This window comes from Xenopus laevis, chromosome 4S (genome assembly GCF_017654675.1).
Source record: "Xenopus laevis strain J_2021 chromosome 4S, Xenopus_laevis_v10.1, whole genome shotgun sequence".
Lineage (NCBI taxonomy): Eukaryota > Metazoa > Chordata > Amphibia > Anura > Pipidae > Xenopus > Xenopus laevis.
The window spans coordinates 106895061-106916103 of NC_054378.1; the positions used below are offsets into that span (position 1 = coordinate 106895061).

The 21043-nt window shown below is 40.6% G+C and overlaps 1 protein-coding gene across 2 annotated transcripts in view; it reads left to right on the forward strand.

The window, feature by feature from the left end:
- cacna2d2.S (calcium voltage-gated channel auxiliary subunit alpha2delta 2 S homeolog) overlaps positions 1-21043 on the forward strand; it is a 188472-nt gene that overhangs the window by 138361 nt on the left and 29068 nt on the right. For both annotated transcript variants that reach the window (XM_041561692.1, XM_018261321.2), the window contains exons 5-12: positions 9569-9613; positions 12913-13051; positions 14011-14142; positions 14224-14281; positions 18898-18948; positions 19492-19591; positions 19724-19882; positions 20140-20247. In XM_041561692.1, the coding sequence (XP_041417626.1) occupies positions 9569-9613; positions 12913-13051; positions 14011-14142; positions 14224-14281; positions 18898-18948; positions 19492-19591; positions 19724-19882; positions 20140-20247 (792 nt within the window). The remainder of the gene's footprint in view (positions 1-9568; positions 9614-12912; positions 13052-14010; positions 14143-14223; positions 14282-18897; positions 18949-19491; positions 19592-19723; positions 19883-20139; positions 20248-21043) is intronic.

Sequence of the window (21043 nt, forward strand, 5' to 3'; positions counted from 1 at the left end):
GTACTACTTCCAGATCACAGGTAAAAGCTGACAATCTTTATCAATATAAAAGATTGTCAGCTTTTACCTGTGATCTGGAAGCAGTACGGTTCTTCAAGGTGATTCCAGAGTGCACTGCCGAAACGGTCGATGTTCGGATTACGTTCCTCTTAGTGACGGACTCGTGGCAGCGGCACCCGGGTCACATCGATGTTGGGGTAGGACTCGTCCTTTTACCCAAGGTTCAAACGAAGGGCCTGGGGCGGGAGGTACCCAGACCAAAAAGTGCTTTATGGTGAGCGGTATATGGGCACTGAAGACCATTTTTAGAAAAGTAGATAATTAGAGTCTTATGCCACTTTTTGTATTTACGTAACCACGGTAAAAGCCAGGAGCAGCACTGGATGTACTGGCTTTGTAGCATAAGTAATTGCATAATTAACATCTAGTGGAAAGCCTTCACAGAAGTGTAAAGACTTCTATAGCCTCTTTGTATTTTCATTTCACAAATACAAACTGAAAGTAGAATGTGTTTAAGTTACCTTTAAGTGCACGGGCCTTTCCAGTGGCTTAACTAGATATTAATGGGCCCACAACAAATTATTTTTCAGGCCCCCCAAATGTCTAGAGGTTGACTTGTTTTAACAAAATTTATTTAACTTTTATATGAATTAGGGCCTCATGGGGCCCCTGTATCTCCTGGGCCCCCCTGCAGCCTCAGGGTCTGCTTCCTCTGTAGTTACAGCCCCGGGGGGTTCTGTAGAAAATGAGATAAAGCTTATGATGTATGGGGGCTCTGATTTGCCCCATGGGAAAGTTGACTAATCTTGCATGTTAGGATAAACCTCCCTCCTGTTCTGATATAAACATTTCATGAATATTCACCATCTAGTGTGCATTTCCCATTTTAATCGCTATCTTTTGGCTGTCCTGTCCCAGGCATGATTAATCTAACATGTGTAAAATTGTCTGTACCTTTGATGTTAGCAGTTTTAATTCCCCTCCTCTGCTTCTTAGTACAATTTAATCGCTCTGTGTGATATGTAACATATTTCAAGTCCTTTTCTCCTGATTGGCCGCCGGATGCTTTCTTATGTCAGAACTTTTCCACGATGAAGAGCCCAATCACCCCTCACTATCACTGGGCCTGTGACGGGAATATACATATAAAATAATTGTGTTATATCAGAAAGTAATATAAATTCAGCCATTAAAAGGCTTGTAGTGGCTTTGTACCTTATTTATACCGTTAATTACATATCCAGGGCGCACTCTAACGCTCATCTTTTTCTTTGTTGCTAAATATCTTCATTTCAGTTCAAAGCAAAAGGATTTATTAATCCTATAAATTACTTAGCTGTATCAAACAGGATTAGGAACACATTTACCTACAGTGAACATGGATTGGAATGAGCTGCCCTGCTTTCGAAATCTTATTATCTGTATTGTCTTGGAATAGAAACGCGTTTATGTAGATATATATATTTTTTTTTTAAAGGGAAAATGCACCTTATTTACAGGGGCGTCCTGGCCCCTCCGCCGCCTGAGGCAGCTTGGTGTTGCAGCCGCCTCCCTCCGCAGGGCGGCAGAGAGGGCCAGGACGCTAGCGCAGAGAGCATAATTGCGCTCTCTGTACTAGAAGAGCCGAATTTCCCGTTTGAAAACCGTAAATTCGGTTCTTAAAGTACCAGGAGCGGCATTTTTGCCGCCCCTGGTACCTAGCGGGGCGCTGCCATCTGAGGCGAGTTTCTGAAAACTGAAAACAACTGAACTTTGTTTGGGAGGTGAGCAATCCCTTTAAAGATGAGCTAGATGTTTTACTCTAGATATCCTTGAAGCTATGAGCTTTCAGGTACGTTTGAAGCTCTGCTTGGGAGCAAGTATTCTGATAAGAGAGAGTAGGGAATATCCATTGACAGCAGCATGTGTTGAGAGTTGTAGGAGGCAGAGAGACAGGGATGAGAAGGTGGCACAGATGGGAAGCCTGAACAGTTATGTGCACAGAGAATGGGCTTCATTCTGGGAAGGAGCTGCTGGTGTGGGATACTATATACAGTAAAGCTTTTCACGCACAAACCAATTTCTTTAGATTCCAATTAATCAGCACACAAGCCACCTTCTTTTGTTTACATGCATTAGAGCCAACAAGTTGAATGATCATAACTTGGTCAGATCAAATTTGCAAAGATCTCCAATCTTCTCTGACCTAATAGGATCTCAGAATTTTATGTTGAAATGACCCACAATCTGCATACTGTACATGTCTAGAAAGTCATTAAGTATGGTTGAAGCTGTCTAGTCTGCCCTTCCAAATCTATACATCTATAGCCAGCTTAAGGTGTCATGGAGTCTGTCCAGCCTACAGCAGTTGTGTAATTATAAAGAAAGCAGACCCTTGCCGTGCTGGGGGTTCCAGGAGGTATAAGTGGGACACTAAAGGTGGCCATACACTGGCAGATAAAGCTGCCGATATCGGTCGTTTGGACCAATTTGACAGCTTATCTGCCCGTGTATGGGGGCTTCCGACGGGTCTTCCCGATCGATATCTGGCCATGATATAGATCAGGAAGGTTTGATTTTTAATAGACCGACCCGTCGGAGCCCCTTGGCGTATCGTAATTCGATCGTTCGGCCACACGGCCGAACGTTCGAATTACCCCCGATATAGCCATGCCGTTAGTGGCATATTGGGGAAAGAGCCGCTCGTTTGGCGATGTCGCCAAACGAGCGGATCTTTGAGTCTATGGCCAGCTTTACCGATAGGAGGTCTCAATGTATGTTTATGAGAAATGTTGTACAAAGTTTAAGGGTGTCCTAAAATTGTTTTATTATGCACCAAGTATTTAAGACACTAGCCTATAGCTTTTTTTATTTAAACTTGTCTTTTTATTTATTGTAGTAACATAACCTTTATGTTTCTGGCATACAAATCTTTTCAATAAGGAATGATAAAGATTCATGTAGTTACATCAACAACACATAATAACATTTTCAGCTCTTCTAAAGACTTTATGAGGAATTATGTTTGATAAGAAGTCAATAATCTGTTAATTTGATGACTCCGGGGGGGGGGGGGTGCGTAGTCTGGTTGTTCCCATTCCTGCTGTAAAGTTCTGAGGTATTTGGATTTCATAACCAATGGTTGGTCTCTTAATGTTTCGATATCATATCATGTTGTGTATCTGAATGTAGAGAACATAAGGTTTCTGATTTGTTGTGGGAGAGATTTTATGTGTGTTGTCCACGTGTTAAAGAATTTCATAGTATTCTGTTCTTTTCTGGTTAGCGCTTCCAGCCAGTCCATGTGAAAGATATGGTGTCGTTTTTGTTTTACCAGTGTGATGGATGGGGCGGTCAGTGTATAGCCATTATTGTAATATTGTTCTCCTAGCTGCTGCCGCCAGTCTTCCCAATTTACTTCTGCTTTCCTTAATTGTGTATATGATGTAGTGTTACTAAATAAAGCTCATTCCATTTGTGTTTGGAGTGGTTTTTCAGCCATCTATGCCCCGTATGAGATTACTTCTCACCAAAAAGTTTGTATTGGGGGCAGGACCATAGATTATGTATTAAATTAGCTTTAGGGGAGCGTAATCTAATACATTTATCAGAGGAGAGATCACCCATCTTATGTCTTCTAATTGTGGGTAAGATATGAATAATGAAGAATTTGGAGAGACGTTTCTTGAGCCTATAGCTTGTGTTAAAATATGACAGCCAACACCCATTGGGAGATTTTGAAGGGATGCAAAGAGTTCAGTAATTGCACTTTGTGCTCTAAATAAGAGCACTAAGGACAAGCCTGAAGGAATGGGAGCATTTAGAGTACACCTAAATGTAAGAGGGTTCTGTCTCATCTAATATAAAAAAACAATCATGGCCACGTTAGTGAAGATGATAAATGAAAAGCCCTTGACCCATGTTATTTTATTCACTTTCAGTCTTGATTCTCTTTTAAATAGCAGAACGAAATCTAGAAGGCATAGAATTCTACTGATACAGGGATCAGAAGGAAATTGAGCAGCCAGGTTGTATTATGTGTATTGAGGGGCTCTGGGTGACCTCATTTAAAAAAAATAAATAAATAAGAGGAACAGCTACAGCCAAGTAGAATCAAGGCAATATTCTATCTCCTCTGTCACAGAAAGGTGTATGGGAAGAAGGTAAGTGCATTAGCTTTGCATATTTGTCCTTAACTTAACCTTGGGTCTAAATTCACCTAGGTTAAGAGCTAAAGAGCTGCGTGTAATTATGACCTATAATTATGGATGCACCGAATCCAGGATTCGGTTCGGCCAGGATTCTGCCTTTTAAAGCCAAATCCTTCTGTCCGGCCAAACCGAATCCGAATCCTAATTTGCATATGCAAATTAGGGACGGGGAGGGAAATCACACAACTTTTTGTCACAAAACAAGGATGTAAAAAATGATTTCCACTTCCCACCCCTAATTTGCATATGCAAATTAGGATTCGGATTCGGTTTGGTATTCTTTTGCAAAGAATTCGTCCGAATCCAAAATAGTGGATTCGGTGCATCCCAAACATACTGCACACACTCAGACCCAGATGGGTATTTTTCCTGCTGGTTAATAGGTTTGTGTTTTGGAGAATGATCTTTATCAAATTAGAGTCTTTACAATGTTTGATACAATGTCAGCTTTCATTATGCTCCAGGGTGAGCATGGCAGAGGGGAGGGAGACCAGTAAGGAGAACCAAAGAGTAGGTGGAAGGTATGCAAATTGGGAGTGGAGGATTGCTGGGAGCATGGCAGTAATAAGATGGGGTGATACAAGAAGGGTGGATGTAGGTAAGAATGGGGATTAGGATTTGGCAGAGGTTCCTATCATACCAGGTACTGTATAGTGGGAGTCGAGACCTGTTTAATAATGCCTTTGGTTCCTGTGTATAATATAAAATATGGTTCCTAGTATAGTACTATATGAGCACATACAGTTGTTTCTGTATATACTGTAGGTTCACATGCAAAGTAGAGCTGTGCCTCTGCCTTTATTGAATATTTTAGGACGAATAACGGAAACAGAAGATTTTTTTTTCCACTGAGCTTTTTCATGTGCCATTTTAATTAAATTGATTAGTACAAGGTTGGAAGATTCTATATGGAAATAGTGTCCTATTTTCTGTCTCCAGCCCCTAGGCCAGTATTTGGATCAAGATGCATTAGGGAAGGGAAAGCTGTCTTTATTTTAATACAATCTTTTTACACTGAAGAACGGTAATCTGTATCTAAATCAAGTTTATTCTTATCCTACTATTCATTTTTCACATAATTCACAGTAAGATTCTGGGGCAAGCTATAATTCATAGTAAGGTTCTGGGGGGCAAGTGCTAGAATGCATGATAAGGTTCTGAATGTAGGTGCTAGAATTCAAGGGGGGTGTTCTAGAATTCAAGGTAGGTTCTGGGGCAAGGATGCTAAAATTCATGGTAAGGTTCTGGGGGGAAATTCTAGAATGCATGATAAGGTGATGATGCAGGCGCTATAATTCAACGGGTGTTCTATAACTCAAGGTGGGTTCTGGGGCAAGGGTGTTAAAATTCATGCTAAGGTTCTGGGAGGCAGGTGCTAGACTGCATGGTAAGGTTCTGGATGTAGGTGCTGGAATTCAAGGGAGTGTTCTAGAATTCAAGGGGGTTTCTGGGGCAATGGTGCTAGAATTCATGTTAAGGTTCTGGAAACAGGTGCTATATTTCACTGGTTGGTTCTGGGTGCAAATGCTAGAATTCACAGTAAGGTTTTGCAGGCATCTGGTAGAATACATGATAAGATTCTGGGGGCATGTGCAAGAAATTTATTGTGAGGTTTAAGTAGCTGGTGCCAGAAGTCATGGGGTTGTTCTGGTAATACGTAGGTGCTACAATTCATGAGAATGTTCTGGAGTAGCTTCTTGGATTTATGGGGAGATTCTGAGGGCAAGTGCTAAAATTCTTGGATGGTCCAAGCCGGTGGGAGACTTGACTGAGGAAGGTGCCACAAAGAGAAGTATTTGTGGGAGAGGTTCTGGAGCAGATGCTAGAATTCCTGGTGGGATTAAGTTCTAAAATTCATGATGGCCATTTTTGGACAAGGTTTCATGTGCTACAATTTACAGATTGTTTGGAAGCAGGTGCTAAAATTCATTGGCGTTTCTCCTGACTCACCAATTGTCAATGATCCAGAGATGTTTCACCTTTGGCTTACACAGAACTTTACACTAAATAACCATGACAGGCTGAACAATCTTACAATCTTATGCTCCTATTCTATGCCCAGAAGGCAAATCTTGAGTTACTGACTATTAGCCTCAGGAAAACTTGGGGAATGATGTATATTACATGATAAACCTAACATGTAGATAAGAGATTCCTCAGCCAAAGAATAAAATTGGGCTGTTTGGATAACTTGCCCTTTCTATATTTTAACAAACGCAAGAAGGCAGGGGAATCCTGTGGCCAAAACATACCAGTTCTACATGAGGGTGGCATCTCTTGTTCTTACTATTTCCCATTCTTCCTTTTGTTTTTTTTTTGTTTTTTAAATAATGACATTAAAAAAAAAAAATTAACAGAAGTAAGCGTATGATACAGTAATACAGGTGCAGAATACAGGAACCCATTATTCAGAATGCTATTTTCCAGACTTTTATTTAAGTTGTGTTTTCATTTTTTTTCTTTTACTATGAATTAATAAATCTTTGTACTTGTTAGTAATTGAGCTGCAGAAATCCATATTGGTGGCAACACTATCCTATTGGGTTTTATTAATTGATTTTAATGCCTTGTGATCCAGATTAAGGAAAGAGAAAGACCCAAGCATTACAGATAATAGATCCCATACCAGTAGCCGCTGCCTTTTGCCTGTATCTACGGCAGGGTCAGTATTTGCCAATAAAAAAAAACATTAAAAATCATGAAAAGTCTGCATATTTTCTAATTGATGTATATTGCAAAGTTGCATGAAATTATGTTTACTTTTCAAGAAGCTTAAGTTATGTTTTTGTGGAGTTCCCCTTTAACATTCAGAATTTTGATTTGTGCCTAATCTTGCTTGATTAGCTCTAGCATATCATTATACTCTTCCCTTCTGCTTAAAACAAACAAAAACACAATCTTTACAGCAGAGGTTCCCATAATTTGCTTTGAGTCCCCCCTTAGAGCAGTGATTTCCAAACTGGTGAGTCCACTGGGGGAGGCCTGGAACAGTGGCCTGAACATTCCGTAAGCTTAAAGGGCAAATTGGAAATGATGTTACTTTGTCAAAAAAATGCTCCTTATGAGAGCTATGCTTCCCTCCCGGTGTAGGTGATCATTTCTACATGCTCCCTTCCTTATCATGTGCAAGAGTGTGACATCACGCCCAACATCGCCACCCACTTTGGAACCTCCTTCCATTGAGTAGGTGTAGCATTTATTAGGATAATTTTTTTGCACAAAATGTTATTTTTCCCCTCCAACTGGAGCGTGGGATATTTCCCTGCGACTTTGGTGGGGGAAACAATTAAAAGAGAACCTAAACCCAAAAATGCACTGTTGGTTTGGGGCTAACTGACTATACAGAAAGTGCATAGGCAGTCAGGATCATTAACACTCTAACCTTCACAGAGTGATTTGAGCTGAAAGCCTGGTATTTACAGTCTAAAACTTCTAATATTTCTGAAACCGAGATCTGAGTTTTTAGAGTTTAGATCCCCTTAAACATGAAACATGGAATTTGGAGGTTTATTATATTGTTAGAACTATGGTGGAGTGACTTATAAACAAGTGTTTTCTTGACCTTTGATGAGATAAGAGCCATCATCACTTAAGGTTCAAGGGGGGTCTTGATCCAAAACCACTGCCTTAAGCTGGCCATAGACTCAAAGATTCGCTCGTTTGGCGACATCGCCAAACGAGCGGATCTTTCCCCGATATGCCACTAACGGCATGGCTATATCGGGGGTAATTCGAACGTTCAGCCGTATGGCCAAACGATCGAATTAGGATACACCAAGGGGCTCCGACAGGTCGGTCGGTTAAAAATCAAACCATCCTGATTGATATCGTGGCCAGATATCGATCGGGAAGACCCGTCAGAAGCCCCCATACACGGGCAGATAAGCAGTCAAATTTGTCCAAACGACCGATATCGGCAGCTTTATCTGCACGTGTATGGCCACCTTAAGAGAGAATTCTTAACCCATTATGCTTCGTAGTAAATTAAATAAGGTTAATAACCTTTTCTAAATCAATTACAAAGCTGAATTGCAGATTTTTTGTATGGGACGTCTTGGAAAAAGGTGAAGAAACACTGCACTAAAGGGGCCAAAGCAGCGGATGCCTGACCAGCATTTAGGGCAAAATGGTGGGTTACTGCATTTCCAGATACCCCTTGGACAAAAGCAGGGTGGCATGGTTGTGAATCATTCTATTGAAATAAGGGGGCTTCTGTGACTGCTGAAATGCAAGATGCAGGGTTCCCCAACCTTTTTTACCTGTAAGACACATTCAAATGTAAAATAAGTTGGAGAGTAACATAAGCTTTCGAAAAGTTCTTGGAGGGTGCCAAATATGATTTTTGTTTGGTAGCCCCTATGTGGACTGGTAGCCTACAAGTGACTCTATTTGGCAGTACAAATGGTTTTCGTGCAACTAAAACTTGACTTCAAACCTCTAATTCAAAAAGAAGCACCTGTTTCGAGACCACTGGGAGCAAAATGAAATGGGTTGGTGAGCAACATTTTGCTCACAAGCCACTCGTTGGGGATCGCTGGCATTAATTCTGGCATTAATTGAAAAATAAATTCTACAGACTTCGTTTTCTTATTAAAATGTTAATTCCCATGTGAATGTAATGTCCAGGCTACAGGCAGCAAGTTCAGGCCAGAAGTATCAGTGGAGCTGTCTGGGGATAGAGCTGAACAGTTTCTCAGTGGGGAATGCTACGTTATCACTCACTGCAGATGAAAGAGATATAAGTCACATAATAACCCGCAATAAAGGGAAGGGAAAAGGACTATTACTTGCAAAAGATCCCCTTTTTCCTTTCATGCACTAGTTACAAGACTCTGCACAAGGTGCACATTAAAACCATTTTTCTCGATGTTTTCCCTTTATGGTTTTATTATGAGTCAATTTCGAATATAGCAGCATTCGTTAAACTTATGATAGATTTTGCGCTTAGTAACGGGGCCCCTCATGTCTTTTCCTTTGTCAGTCTCTCTGGCCTAGATTTTACAAAGCGAGCAAAAAATAGAACTTGCGATGCTTGATAAAAAATAAAAAAAATGTTTTGAACTGAGGCCATTGTAGTAAGATATTTGCCTATGGCTGTGTGTGGCTAAACGGCAGATAGATGGGAAATATTGCAACGGTGGGGGAAATAGTGATGTGATACGGCACAAGAGAGGCAAATGGAAAACTGCAAGCCTAGTGCCGATCTAAAAATAAAGTGTATAATTTAGTTAGAGCCTGGTGCATTCCAGCACTATACAGCTCAACTGGATAAAAGTTGCTTTTTTTGGACTGTTCATCATGGAAAATTCTAAATCTAATGCTACTGCTGGTGCCTTTTTAACTTGTACTCTTTTTGTTCATTTTGTTGTTCTTTATAGGAAGAAGACATTGAATATTATGATTCCAAGGCAGACACGGAATATGTGAGTTACCTGTTCCTCCTCGTGCTGCATTTTCCAGATGGAGAGATAAATATATACAGTTTATTGCCTTTAAGCTATGCAAATTATTATTTCAGTTTGCAGATGGGACACAAGTTTATTTTATTTATATAACATTCCATAGGCCTACAATTGTATAAGAAGTCAGGCTGGGTGTCATAACAATCCAGGAGGGGGGGTGTGATTGGATGTAATTGGCACTTTGGCACAGGTTTGTAAATAGAGCTTTGCCTATCAAGGACAATTTCCTAGGCTCTATTATAGCCTGGATAGAGAGATTGCAAAAATCTATTCAGTATATGAATTCCCTTGTAGCTCTATTTAATTTTAGCTCAATTTAAAGGTACAGTGGCTAAAGTGGTTAAAGGGATCCAATCATCAGGAATGGCTTTAGGGTAGGACATTGAGGACATTTAGCCTGGTCCTCCAGCATCAGAGGGCCCCTTAGGGGGAACCTAAATGAAGTACAAAGGACATATCTTGTACAACAATTGTTCTACTCATATGAATACTGTATAATATACCTACTTGTGCATGCATGCACAGTTAAATTGTTACTCCCCAAAGCCATTACATTCTGTACACATTTTTAAATATAAGAAAACACTGTTTATCCTCATGGCATAATCTCTTTATTTCCTAGACTCTGCTTGCTCTTCCACCCGGGCCACACATACACATAGGGCCACCAATAGAAATAATGAGGCCCTATACTATTTAGTAAGGAGACCCCTTATGCAAGGGGTTTTCCAGTTAAGTAGAATGGGGCCCATGGTTAAATGAATACACTCATAGGAAAACATGGGAATGTAAAGTCTAAAATAGAATAAGGCTAGAAATGCTGTATTTTGTATACTAGATATAAACCTGAACTTACTGCACCACAAGCCTAATCAAACAAATGATTTATGCTTTCAAAGTTGGCCACAGGGGGTCACCATCTTGTAACTTTGTTAAACATCTTTGCAAGACCAAGACTGTGCACATGCTCAGTGTGGTCTGGGCTGCTTAGGGACCGTCATAAATTATCAAAACAGCACAAGTCAAATAATATCTGCCAGAAGACAATACAGCAAGACTGATTAATAATCAGAATATACAGACTGAACTGGGTCCTGTGTTGTCATGTAATCTAAAGTGGGTTTTATACATTTTGTATTGTTTAATACAAACTTTCTCCAACTCTGCAGAACCAGTGGCTGCAGCAAAATAATCCTAGAAATAGATAAATAAATTTGATTCCATGATCTTTGTCCCTGCAGCTGGAGTTGGAAACAGTGAGGGCAGAGACACACGTTGCTATTTCGGGAGATTAATCGCCCATCGACAAATCGCTTCTTCTTCGGGCGACTAATCTCCCCAAACTGCTTTCCTGCCGGCTAGAATGTAAATCACCGGCAGGATGGCACTCGGAATGATTCGTTTTCTGAAGTTGCCTCACGAGGAAACTTCGGCCCACTTCGGAAAGCCAAGCGATCCAAGTGCCATCGCGCCGGCAATATACATTCTAGCTGGCGGGAAGGCAGTTCAGGGGGGTTTAGTCACCCGAAGAAGAAGAAGAGATTTGGCTATAGCAGCATGTGCCTCTGCCCTAAAGGGGTTGTAAAGCCAAAATAAAATGCAATACAAATCTCTACATTGTCGCCAACTGTTCTACAGGGAAACAAACAAAGTTGCTTGATTTCTGCATGTCTGGGAAGTAAGGCGAGGGCTCCCCCTGCTGTTCATAAGTATGATTGTTTCCCTGCCCAGCAGTTAGGGACTGTCTGACAATTCCTATCCACAGCAGTAAATGAAGGGAGAATTTCACTGCACACGGTCAGGTTTCTTATAAAAACGGTACACATTTTTTAGGGATGCACCGAATCCACTATTTTGAATTCTGCCGAATCCCCGAATCCTTCGTGAAAGATTCGGCCAAATACCGAACCAAATCCGAATCTTAATTTGTATATGCAAATTAGGGGTGGGAAGGGGAAAACATCTTTTACTTCCTTGTTTTGTGAGGAAAAAGTCACTCAATCCCCCTGCCCCTAATTTGCATATGCAAATTAGGATTCGGTTCGGCCAGGCAGAAGGATTCGGCCGAATCCTGGTGAAAAAGGCCAAATCCCGAACCTGGATTCGGTGCATCCCTAACATTTCATTAAAGAAAGTAAAAATTGTATTTTATTGTTTTTGCCTTTACAGGCCCTTTAATAGTGCTGCTCCAGCAGAATTCTGCACTGAAATTTGTTTCTCAAAAGAGAAAACAGATTTTTTATTTATATTTAATTGTGAAATCTGACATGGGGCTAGACATATTGTCAATTTCCCAGCTGCCCCTAGTCATGTTACTTGTGCTCTGATAAACGTTAGTCACTCTTTACTGCTGTACTGCAAGTTGGAGTTATATCACCCCTCCCCCCCCCCCAGCAGCCCATCAGCAGAACAAGAACAACAGCTTGCCAGAAAGCAGTTCCATCCTAAAGTACTGGCTCTTTCTGAAAGCACTTGACCAGGCAAAATGACCTGAGATGGCTCCTACACACCAATATTACAACAACAAAAAAAAATACACTTGCTGGTTCTGGAATGCAATTGTATATTGTAGAGTGAAATATTTGGCAGTGTAATTTAGACTGCATCATAAAAATCATGACATAATCCCATTAAAGAAATGCTCACTTATAGAGCATACTTGACCAAACCCAAGATCCAACCAGCTGGATAGGGACAGTCAGCCTTAGACATGCTGCTATTGGTGAACTACAGCTCCCAGGTTGCCCGTCATGATCTAGGACATCTCTTCAGATAAATTGTCTTCAATAAAAAGAGATAAAAGTATAATGGAAGTTTAATCTTAAGATACAAAGGTTCCCAGGTGGCTTGACCTGATCCAAATTGGGTCATCAAACTTGAAATCACTACTTTTAGTAACCAAGCAAGATAAAAAAAAAAATAAGATCTGTGTTTATATGTAAATGGGACAAGTAGAATACCAGGTGCTGGACATGAAAGTGTTGCAGAAAGCGAGTTAGCCAGATCACTCACACCCAACTTTTAAACTGGTGCACTTAGGAAAGAAACCTTAGGCATCATCTTAGAATTTCAATATGGATTCTGCATGGAACATGGTATTGTTTTCAGTCTAGTCATTATCCATGTTTACATCCAAAGTGGAGCAGACTGTTTGTGCCCTGCTCAATTGAACACATCTGTATCATTGTGCCTGATTCCTCTCCACCTTCATCTGCCTTTTACTTCTCATTCTGTTTTTCCGACTCAATGTGGTTCTGCAGGAAGACCTGGAGGGAGAGGAGGAACCCAGAGAACCCACACACTCCTTAAAGATTGACTTTGCAGATGATCCCAATTTTAAGGCGAAGGTGAATTACAATTACACAGCAGTGCAGATCCCCACGGACATCTACAAAGGCTGTGAGTGTTAAACCCCTCTTTTCTCTGAGTACTCTGAGATATTCCTCCTGGTTGCCAGTGGAAGTCATCTATGGGGCAGCATGAACAAATTGTAAAATGTGTGGATCCATTGCATCCACGTACTTATGGGGAAGAAATAAAGGCCTTGCAAAACTGTAGATTATTTTAGGCAATATGAAAGAGCATCATTTGTAGCACTGTAGCTGTTGTTAACCACAGTCCCAGCATGCTCAACCAGCCATTTGCTCACAATATAATCAGTCAGGCTTGATATCACTGTTGTGACCCTTTGCCTAATAATATATGGTGCATATATATGTATTTATATACTGTGACTAAATGAGAAAAAAACAGTTTAGCAGAGCCATACAGAGGGTAGGAGGGTGAACAACTGATTTTCTTCTTATTCAAACACATGTAAAGGTGCATGCAACACGGCTGCACTGAAGTCAGCTGAGAACTATGTGTTAAGTAATATTTCATGATCCTTTTCTAATACAAGGCAGCCTGGATGCCCTGGGGACAAGTTCTAAGGTTATGTGGGGACTTCACGGGACTGTACTTCCACTCTGTACTTGGATGCTAACAAGGGATTTCATGCTATGCTAAGTGATCAGAGTGGGAAGCAGGAGAGTGCTAAGTGTGCTGTGTGTCGGCAGTAGCTAACAAGCTGTCAGTTGGGGTAATTAATCATATGTGCACAATTAGCTCAGGTTGACTCAGAGGCTGCTGCATCTGTAAGGATCCTACCTATCTACAGTATGTGAACCTCCAAATATCCCTATCTGTCCATTTCTCCTAAATGCTACTGATCCCTTCTGACCATTGTTTCCTCTGCTGATCCTTATTGCCCTCTCTGAGCTGTGCTTGCTCCCCTTTGCTGATTCCTGGATCCAACAGCTGACCCTAAACATTCCCTGCTGATCCCTCTCCCCTCCTGCTGACCCATGTCTCCTCAGCTACAGTCATCCTGAATGAGCTGAACTGGACAGATGCCCTAGAAGACGTCTTCATCCAAAACCGCTTGGAGGACCCAACGCTGCTGTGGCAAATTTTTGGTAGCGCCACTGGAGTCACCCGTTATTACCCAGGTAATGCTAATGCATAGCAAAAATACATGCTTAAAGGGGAAGAAATCTTTGGGGGTCACTAACCATACGGTATGTTCACAGCTACTCCTTGGAGGGCCCCCAGCAAGATAGACCTGTACGATGTCCGTAGGAGACCATGGTAAGAGCAGGCTGTAATTTTCTGGCTTTCTGATCTCGTTTCCACTGTAGCCTTTAACTGTATTATTTTTATTCTATCCTCCTCTCCATTTTTACTGTATCATCACTCACATGAGTTTATTTCATCTTCCCCATCTTCTCCTGTGTCCAATCTCTCTCTAACAAGATCTCATCCCTTCTCTTTATACACTTGCTCTATCACTATATTTTATTTCTGCCTAGAACCTCTCTTATCGCTGTCTCCTTCTCCTGTATCTATTTGCCACTCTCCTCCATCGTCTCCTTACAGTCTCTCTCAGATATTCCAGCCCTGAGCAATTCTGTCCAATTTTCATTTCACGCATCATTGCCACTGGAAAATATCTAGAATAACAGAGCAAGCACCTCCAGCCAGTGTGTGTACGTGTGTATGTATACCTTACGTGCATGACTGAAGACGTGTGCATTTTGGGTATAGTTAGATACATTTCTGGGTAATTTTGCTGGCTGTCACTCGCTGTTTTAACAGTAAATGTTCAATAATTAAACATTTTGTTTTAAAAAAATTGTTTCTGTCTGAGGAAGCTTATGGTTAGACAGAACACCCTGCTGGTAACTAAACCTGCTATAGTTCTGATTTCAGCTGATACATTGACCCTCAGCCAACTGCCAACTCCCAGCATTCATGAACATCCAGAAACTTAGCTGAACCCTCCACACCCTCTTTTATTCCCCATGCAATAAATAAGATGTGGTCCACAGAAAGAAACTCATCTACTATGTAGAAGTAATAACACAGAGTTGGCTTAGATGGTGGAGTACCTGGTCTGGGGATTTGTAGCATGTACACACTTCTGATTTATCAGAGAATATAGAAACTTTTAGACTGTCAGACTAGCATATGAATTGTTTATTCACCCACACACTACGATGCTGGGAACCACTGCATATGCATCTGTATTATTAGATGACTATTTGTAATAAATGTATTCAGAAGGCATGGGTCATGTCTAAAAGTGCCATATAAGTAGATGCAGACATTTTCCAAAATGAGTTAAAAAAACAAAGATTCCATCAGATTTTCTCTAATGCACTGACCCACCAGTCCCTTAGGAAAGGCTCGTTAGTATAATACATTCCTTTTCAGACTTGTTGGTTTCAATCCTCATTATATGGTCCAACATTTCATCAGACCCCCTCCCCCCATAAAACTTATATTAAAGTTAGAGAAACATAACAGCATTTTTCTGCCAGGCATTCAGTTACAAGAATGTATAGAGCAACAAATACTTATATATTTATATTCCGGTACCAGAAAGCAATCACGGCACAAATATTAATACAAAAGGCAAAAAATCTTTATTCCTCCAACCACATATCTAAGGGGCCCATTTACTTAGCTCGAGTGAAGGAATATAATAAAAAATACTTCGAATTTCGAATGATTTTTTTTTTTGGCTACTTCGACCATCGAATTGGCTTCTTCGACCTTCAACTACGACTTTGAATCGAACGATTCGAACTAAAAATTCTAAAAAAACTTCGACCCCCTACTTCGCCACCTAAAACCTACCGAGGTGCAATGTTAGCCTATGGGGAAGGTCCCCATAGGCTTTCTAATGTTTTTTTGGTCGAAGAAAAATCGTTCGAATCAAGTAAAATCCTTCGAATCAAACAATTCGAAGGATTTAATCATTCGATCAAACTATTTGCGGTAAATCCTTCGACTTCGATATCCGAAATCGAAGGATTTACATTCGGCAGCCGAATATCGAGGGTTAATTAACCCGGCCTCGATATTCGACCCTATGTAAATCTGCCCCTAAGTGTTTCGATTCACAAGGGACCGTCGTCAGGATCAGGTCCCTTGTGGTTTAAAATGTGTAGATATGTGGTTGGAGGATTTTTTTAATTTTTGATGAATATTTGTGCCGTGAGTGCTTTCTGGTACCGGAATACAATTTTGTTGGTAAGTACCCAGCCTTTGCTGATACGAGTGGTGAGTGCCGATACACAGAGAATATATATATTTATATTTACAGTATATATAACTATAACTATCCTTTATGCTGCCCCCCGCCCACTGCACCCCCTCTTGGGAAGTTAGCTACTGATTGGGAAAAAGTAGTGTTATTGGGTTTAAGAACACAAAGAGGAAGAGCACCCCATATAGGGGGCAGATTTATCAAAAATTCTGCTATGTATTTATTAAGCAAAAAGACTTGAAAATTCAAATGTAAAAATGTGCCATTTAAAAGCTGGCAAGGTCATGTTGAAGTCTATGGGATCTGTTCTATGCAAAGGTCAAGTTTATGTCTCGGTAGTCCGTGGCGCCGATGGCGGAGCCCACTCCGGCACAGCGTCTCGTTGTTGGTCGCAAGCTCTCGCGAGATTTCGGCAACTCGCCCGAAGCTTGGATCAGAAAAGACAATTTACTCACGTACTGAGCGCTGACCAAATCATGTCAAGGGACGCCTTGTGTAGTTTCAGTGCGGCTTTATTACATCATACAGTGCTTTACATGCAGTGGGTGTGTAGACAAATCCTACGCGTTTCGTGCCGCTATACCAAGCACTTCCTCAGGGTACCAAGTTTATGGTTAGGGTTTTAATTTGAAAACTTGATCAATACGATTTTTCGGAACATACATTCGATTGATTTGAGTTTTTTTGGGACATGAACTCCATCAAGAGTTTTTCTGCTTCGTTTTTCATTTGAGTTTTTGACATTTAGAGTTTTTCATAAACACCCAAACATTCAAAATTCGAGTTTATCCAAGGTATAAAAACCCTCATACAACTCTCAAATTCAATTTTTGATAAATATGCGCCATAGTGTAGTTTTATGGACTCAACGTTTTTTTTTTTTTTATAGAGAACATATAGCATAACTCAAAATCACCTTGTAGCCAATAATAAGTGATATATGGTGCTGGTTTCAGTCTGGGGTAAAAATTATGATTACCCCTTTATTTGAGCTCCCTGTTGACCCACTCTGTTCCTGTCTTTTGTACATATTCAGAGGAGTGTAATGCAATGGCACATTCTTGTTTTTTATACAATGTGTCCCCTTTCATACAGTACGGTGGCTAGGAATGCCATAATTAGCACAGGCACCACCTTGCTCTGCCCTCACTATTTCATACTATCCAGTACTGCATCTATAATTTGTACCTGTATGTTGATTGTTCTTAGGAAGCCTTATGTACAACACTGCTGAACATCGTGGCCCATTATAACTGATCTCTATCAAGGTTTCAGTGCAAGAATTTGCATGGTGGATCTTGGCTAAATACTTAAATTGCACGCTGTGAAACAAATCTATATTTACAATAACACCTATAAATCTCCCAAAGCTTTGGTTCTCCTTTGAATTAATATTTTTTTTTTCATCTTTGCTTAACAAAGCACATTAAGTAAAATTATCCTGCCAGCCTCTGGCATGTTAATGGTTTGTACCAAGGGTAATCAGGGCACCCCCCTGCTCTGCATGTCTTTTTAGGATCCACGAGGAAAGGAATGGCGTCTCGATAAAAAGAAAGCCTAAATAAAAACTGATCATTACAGCGGCGCACATTATAAAGAATGGTGACAGGGCGGCTAAACATGCGTTAAAAATAATTAGTTCTGATATTTTGCCTTTTATAAAGTAGCACTCAGGAAATCTGCTCTGTGAAAGGTAATTCCCCATGCTGTCTAAATACTGATGTAATTGCAGCACTCTGCCGGGCCCCGTACTTCCATTTACTTAGGAACAAGAGAAAAGGATTAGTAGAAATGGCTGCTGCTTGCAAAGTATGCAATTGAGTGGCACATTACCCTTATCCCCTAGTGACTAAAGAATCACTAATAACATGCAAAATGTGCCAGCCCTCTATAGGGTATATCGTATATATGTCTGAGTGTGTGTGTGTTTTTATGGACAAATATTTCTAAATTTACAATGTATTGCTATATAAAAAATGTGTATGCGTAGGGAATAATAAACCCTGTCACTATGGAATGTCATGACTATACAAAGGCACAAACCCACAGGCAGAATACTTTTATACTTACGCTGTATTTCTGGAGCTGTAGGAATATGCAGACCCAACTGTCAGCGGATTGATGCTTGCTCCCATAAAGAATAGGAAAAACATTCGATCCTGCTGCATTAAAGATACCAAAATTGAGTATTCTATATCTTTAGTATCTCTTTAGGAGTTCAAATTTAAAATCTAAGGCCCACCAGCATATCATAGTTATATCCAGGCCTTATCCACATTTGTGTCTTCACTGAGGAGGTTGTTGGTATATGCAAAAACTATTATATATATATTTTTATATATATATATTTTACATATAAAATATAGCTGCAAATATAGCTGCAATCAGAACAACTGAAATACAGTTCAAAAGATCATTTTTGGCTAGCACTTCAGACGTCAGGAATCCACCTGGGCAGTACCTGATTGGCTGCAAGCCTCACAAGCCAGAATAGCCTCCCATCATAGAAACACTGATGCTATGCATTCTGAACTTCTGCAAGTGTCACATCATAATACACTACTCCTTAATATTAAAGAGGATTTATTACCTGCTCCTTGATGAACTAAGTGCAATATTATGCGGCTGATATTTGCATGTTTGTGTCTTGCAGGTACATACAGGGAGCCTCCTCGCCAAAGGATATGGTGATCATCGTTGATGTGTAAGCATGGAGCACCCATCTGATAAAGGGGACATAGGCCAACAATTTATGTCATATGGGAGTCACGTACCTGAGGCTCCCTTGCTGTTATTTGAACAACACTTTTCATAGCAATCCGGCCACCGTGCTGTACTGTCTCTGCACTTATACTGTGTGCCAGCCTTATTCTACATTTTATAGAGTGCTGCAAACTATTGGCCCTCCTGTAATAAATTACAACTACTGTTATCCTTAGAGGTTAATCTTAAATTGTGTGAAATAGATATCCAACCTGCAGCTATGAAAGTACTATAACTTTCAGCATCTCTGGATCTGTAGTTCAATATTATCTGCAGAGCTGAATGTTTGGCTTTCCTGTTGCAGTATTGTAAGTATAGACATTACTCTCACATTGCATTTCCCCTCTTTTCTTTCAGCTCCCACAGCTTTTGGATCCTTTTACTTAATTAAGTTGTAGCCTTTGTAAATGCACATACAGTATACAGACGGCACTGCCTGTAGCTACACAGGGTTACTCAATATATCCCTCATTGTTTCTTGCAGCAGTGGCAGTGTAAGTGGCCTTACCCTGAAGCTTATGAAGACATCTGTCATGGAGATGCTGGATACTTTGTCTGATGATGACTACGTGACTGTCGCCTCGGTACGGCCTCATCATTATTTTAGTTTAAAGCTCCCCAGCTCCGTGATTCCTATGTCCATTTCTACCCATTCATGAAACAATTTCTTTCTTGGTTGAAATAGCAGCCCAATATTAATGTCTTCCAATCCTTAGTTTCATGAGAAAGCAGAACCGGTCTCCTGCTTCAAGCAGTTGGTCCAAGCCAATGTGAGAAATAAAAAAGTGATAAAGGATGCTGTGCAAGACATGGTGGCCAGAGGAACAACTGACTACAAAGCTGGATTTGAGTATGCTTTCAGCCAGCTGCAGAATGTGAGTAACATGGAATAGTTACAGCTTCTCATAAATGAACAGAGAATTCCTAGAAATTGGAAAAGGGCAGTAATAGCTGACCAGTGACATGACTTGACCCACCAGCAAATGGATCTGACATGATTGAAACCAGTAGGGGTGCCAGGTCCCTTCTGGGACCCCACCAGTCGCAGGGTCTGCTTTGTCACTGCATTTAAAGTCAAATAGACTTCTTTCAAGTAGCACATGTGTCACTGTGTGGTTTCTCTCTATTCCAGACCAGCATCACCCGTGCCAATTGCAACAAGATGATCATGATGTTCACAGACGGGGGGGAGGATCGCGTGCAAGATGTGTTTGAGAGATACAACTGGCCAAACAAAACCGTGAGTAAACATGTGGTAATGTCTCCTTAACTTGGATATGTGTGAGCCACTGACATTGAGAAACTAGATACTCTCATTAGAGGGGAAGTCACAAAAGTGTCGGGAACGAAAAAATGCCTTTTAAGTGTTGTAGTAACAGCCGACAAATTCACAGAGCCTTTACCCGCTAATTTTCCGACGTGTAAGTCACTTTTGAAATAGTGACATTAAAAGTGGGAGTGGGTTTTTTTTCTGTGCCACTTTTCCTGACATTTTTATGAATTTCTCGTAAACTCATTTGTTTTGCCGACAATTTTTCCAACACATAAGGCTCTCCAAAATGAAAATGTCGGTCAAATTGTTTTTTGAAAAGGCTCGGTAAAATGTCGTCTGTCCGACGAAAAGATATACGACATTTTAGAAAATTGTTGGACTTACGAGACATTCAGAGACGGTAACATCTGCCCTTGTGAATTTGCCGTTCGTTCGACATTTTCCAAATTTGTTGACCGCCACTTCTGGGTTACTTCTTTTGTGAATTCCCCCCTAGATGTCTAATATGATTGGAGGAAAAGGAAGAAGCACCAGCAGAAACAAGTAGTGGGCTACATAGTCCTTTAACTAGCAAAGCCTGTTATATATTCTCAGTGCATAACTGGCACAAAGTCTCAATTTTACAGGTTACCTTGGTACCTGTACCATCTCCTGTGGCCTTTTCTGATTAATACAAGCCATAAACAACCAAACTCATAACATGACAATAAGGGGCAGATTTATCAAGGGTCGAATTGAAAATTCGAATTTTCGAATTTTTGTA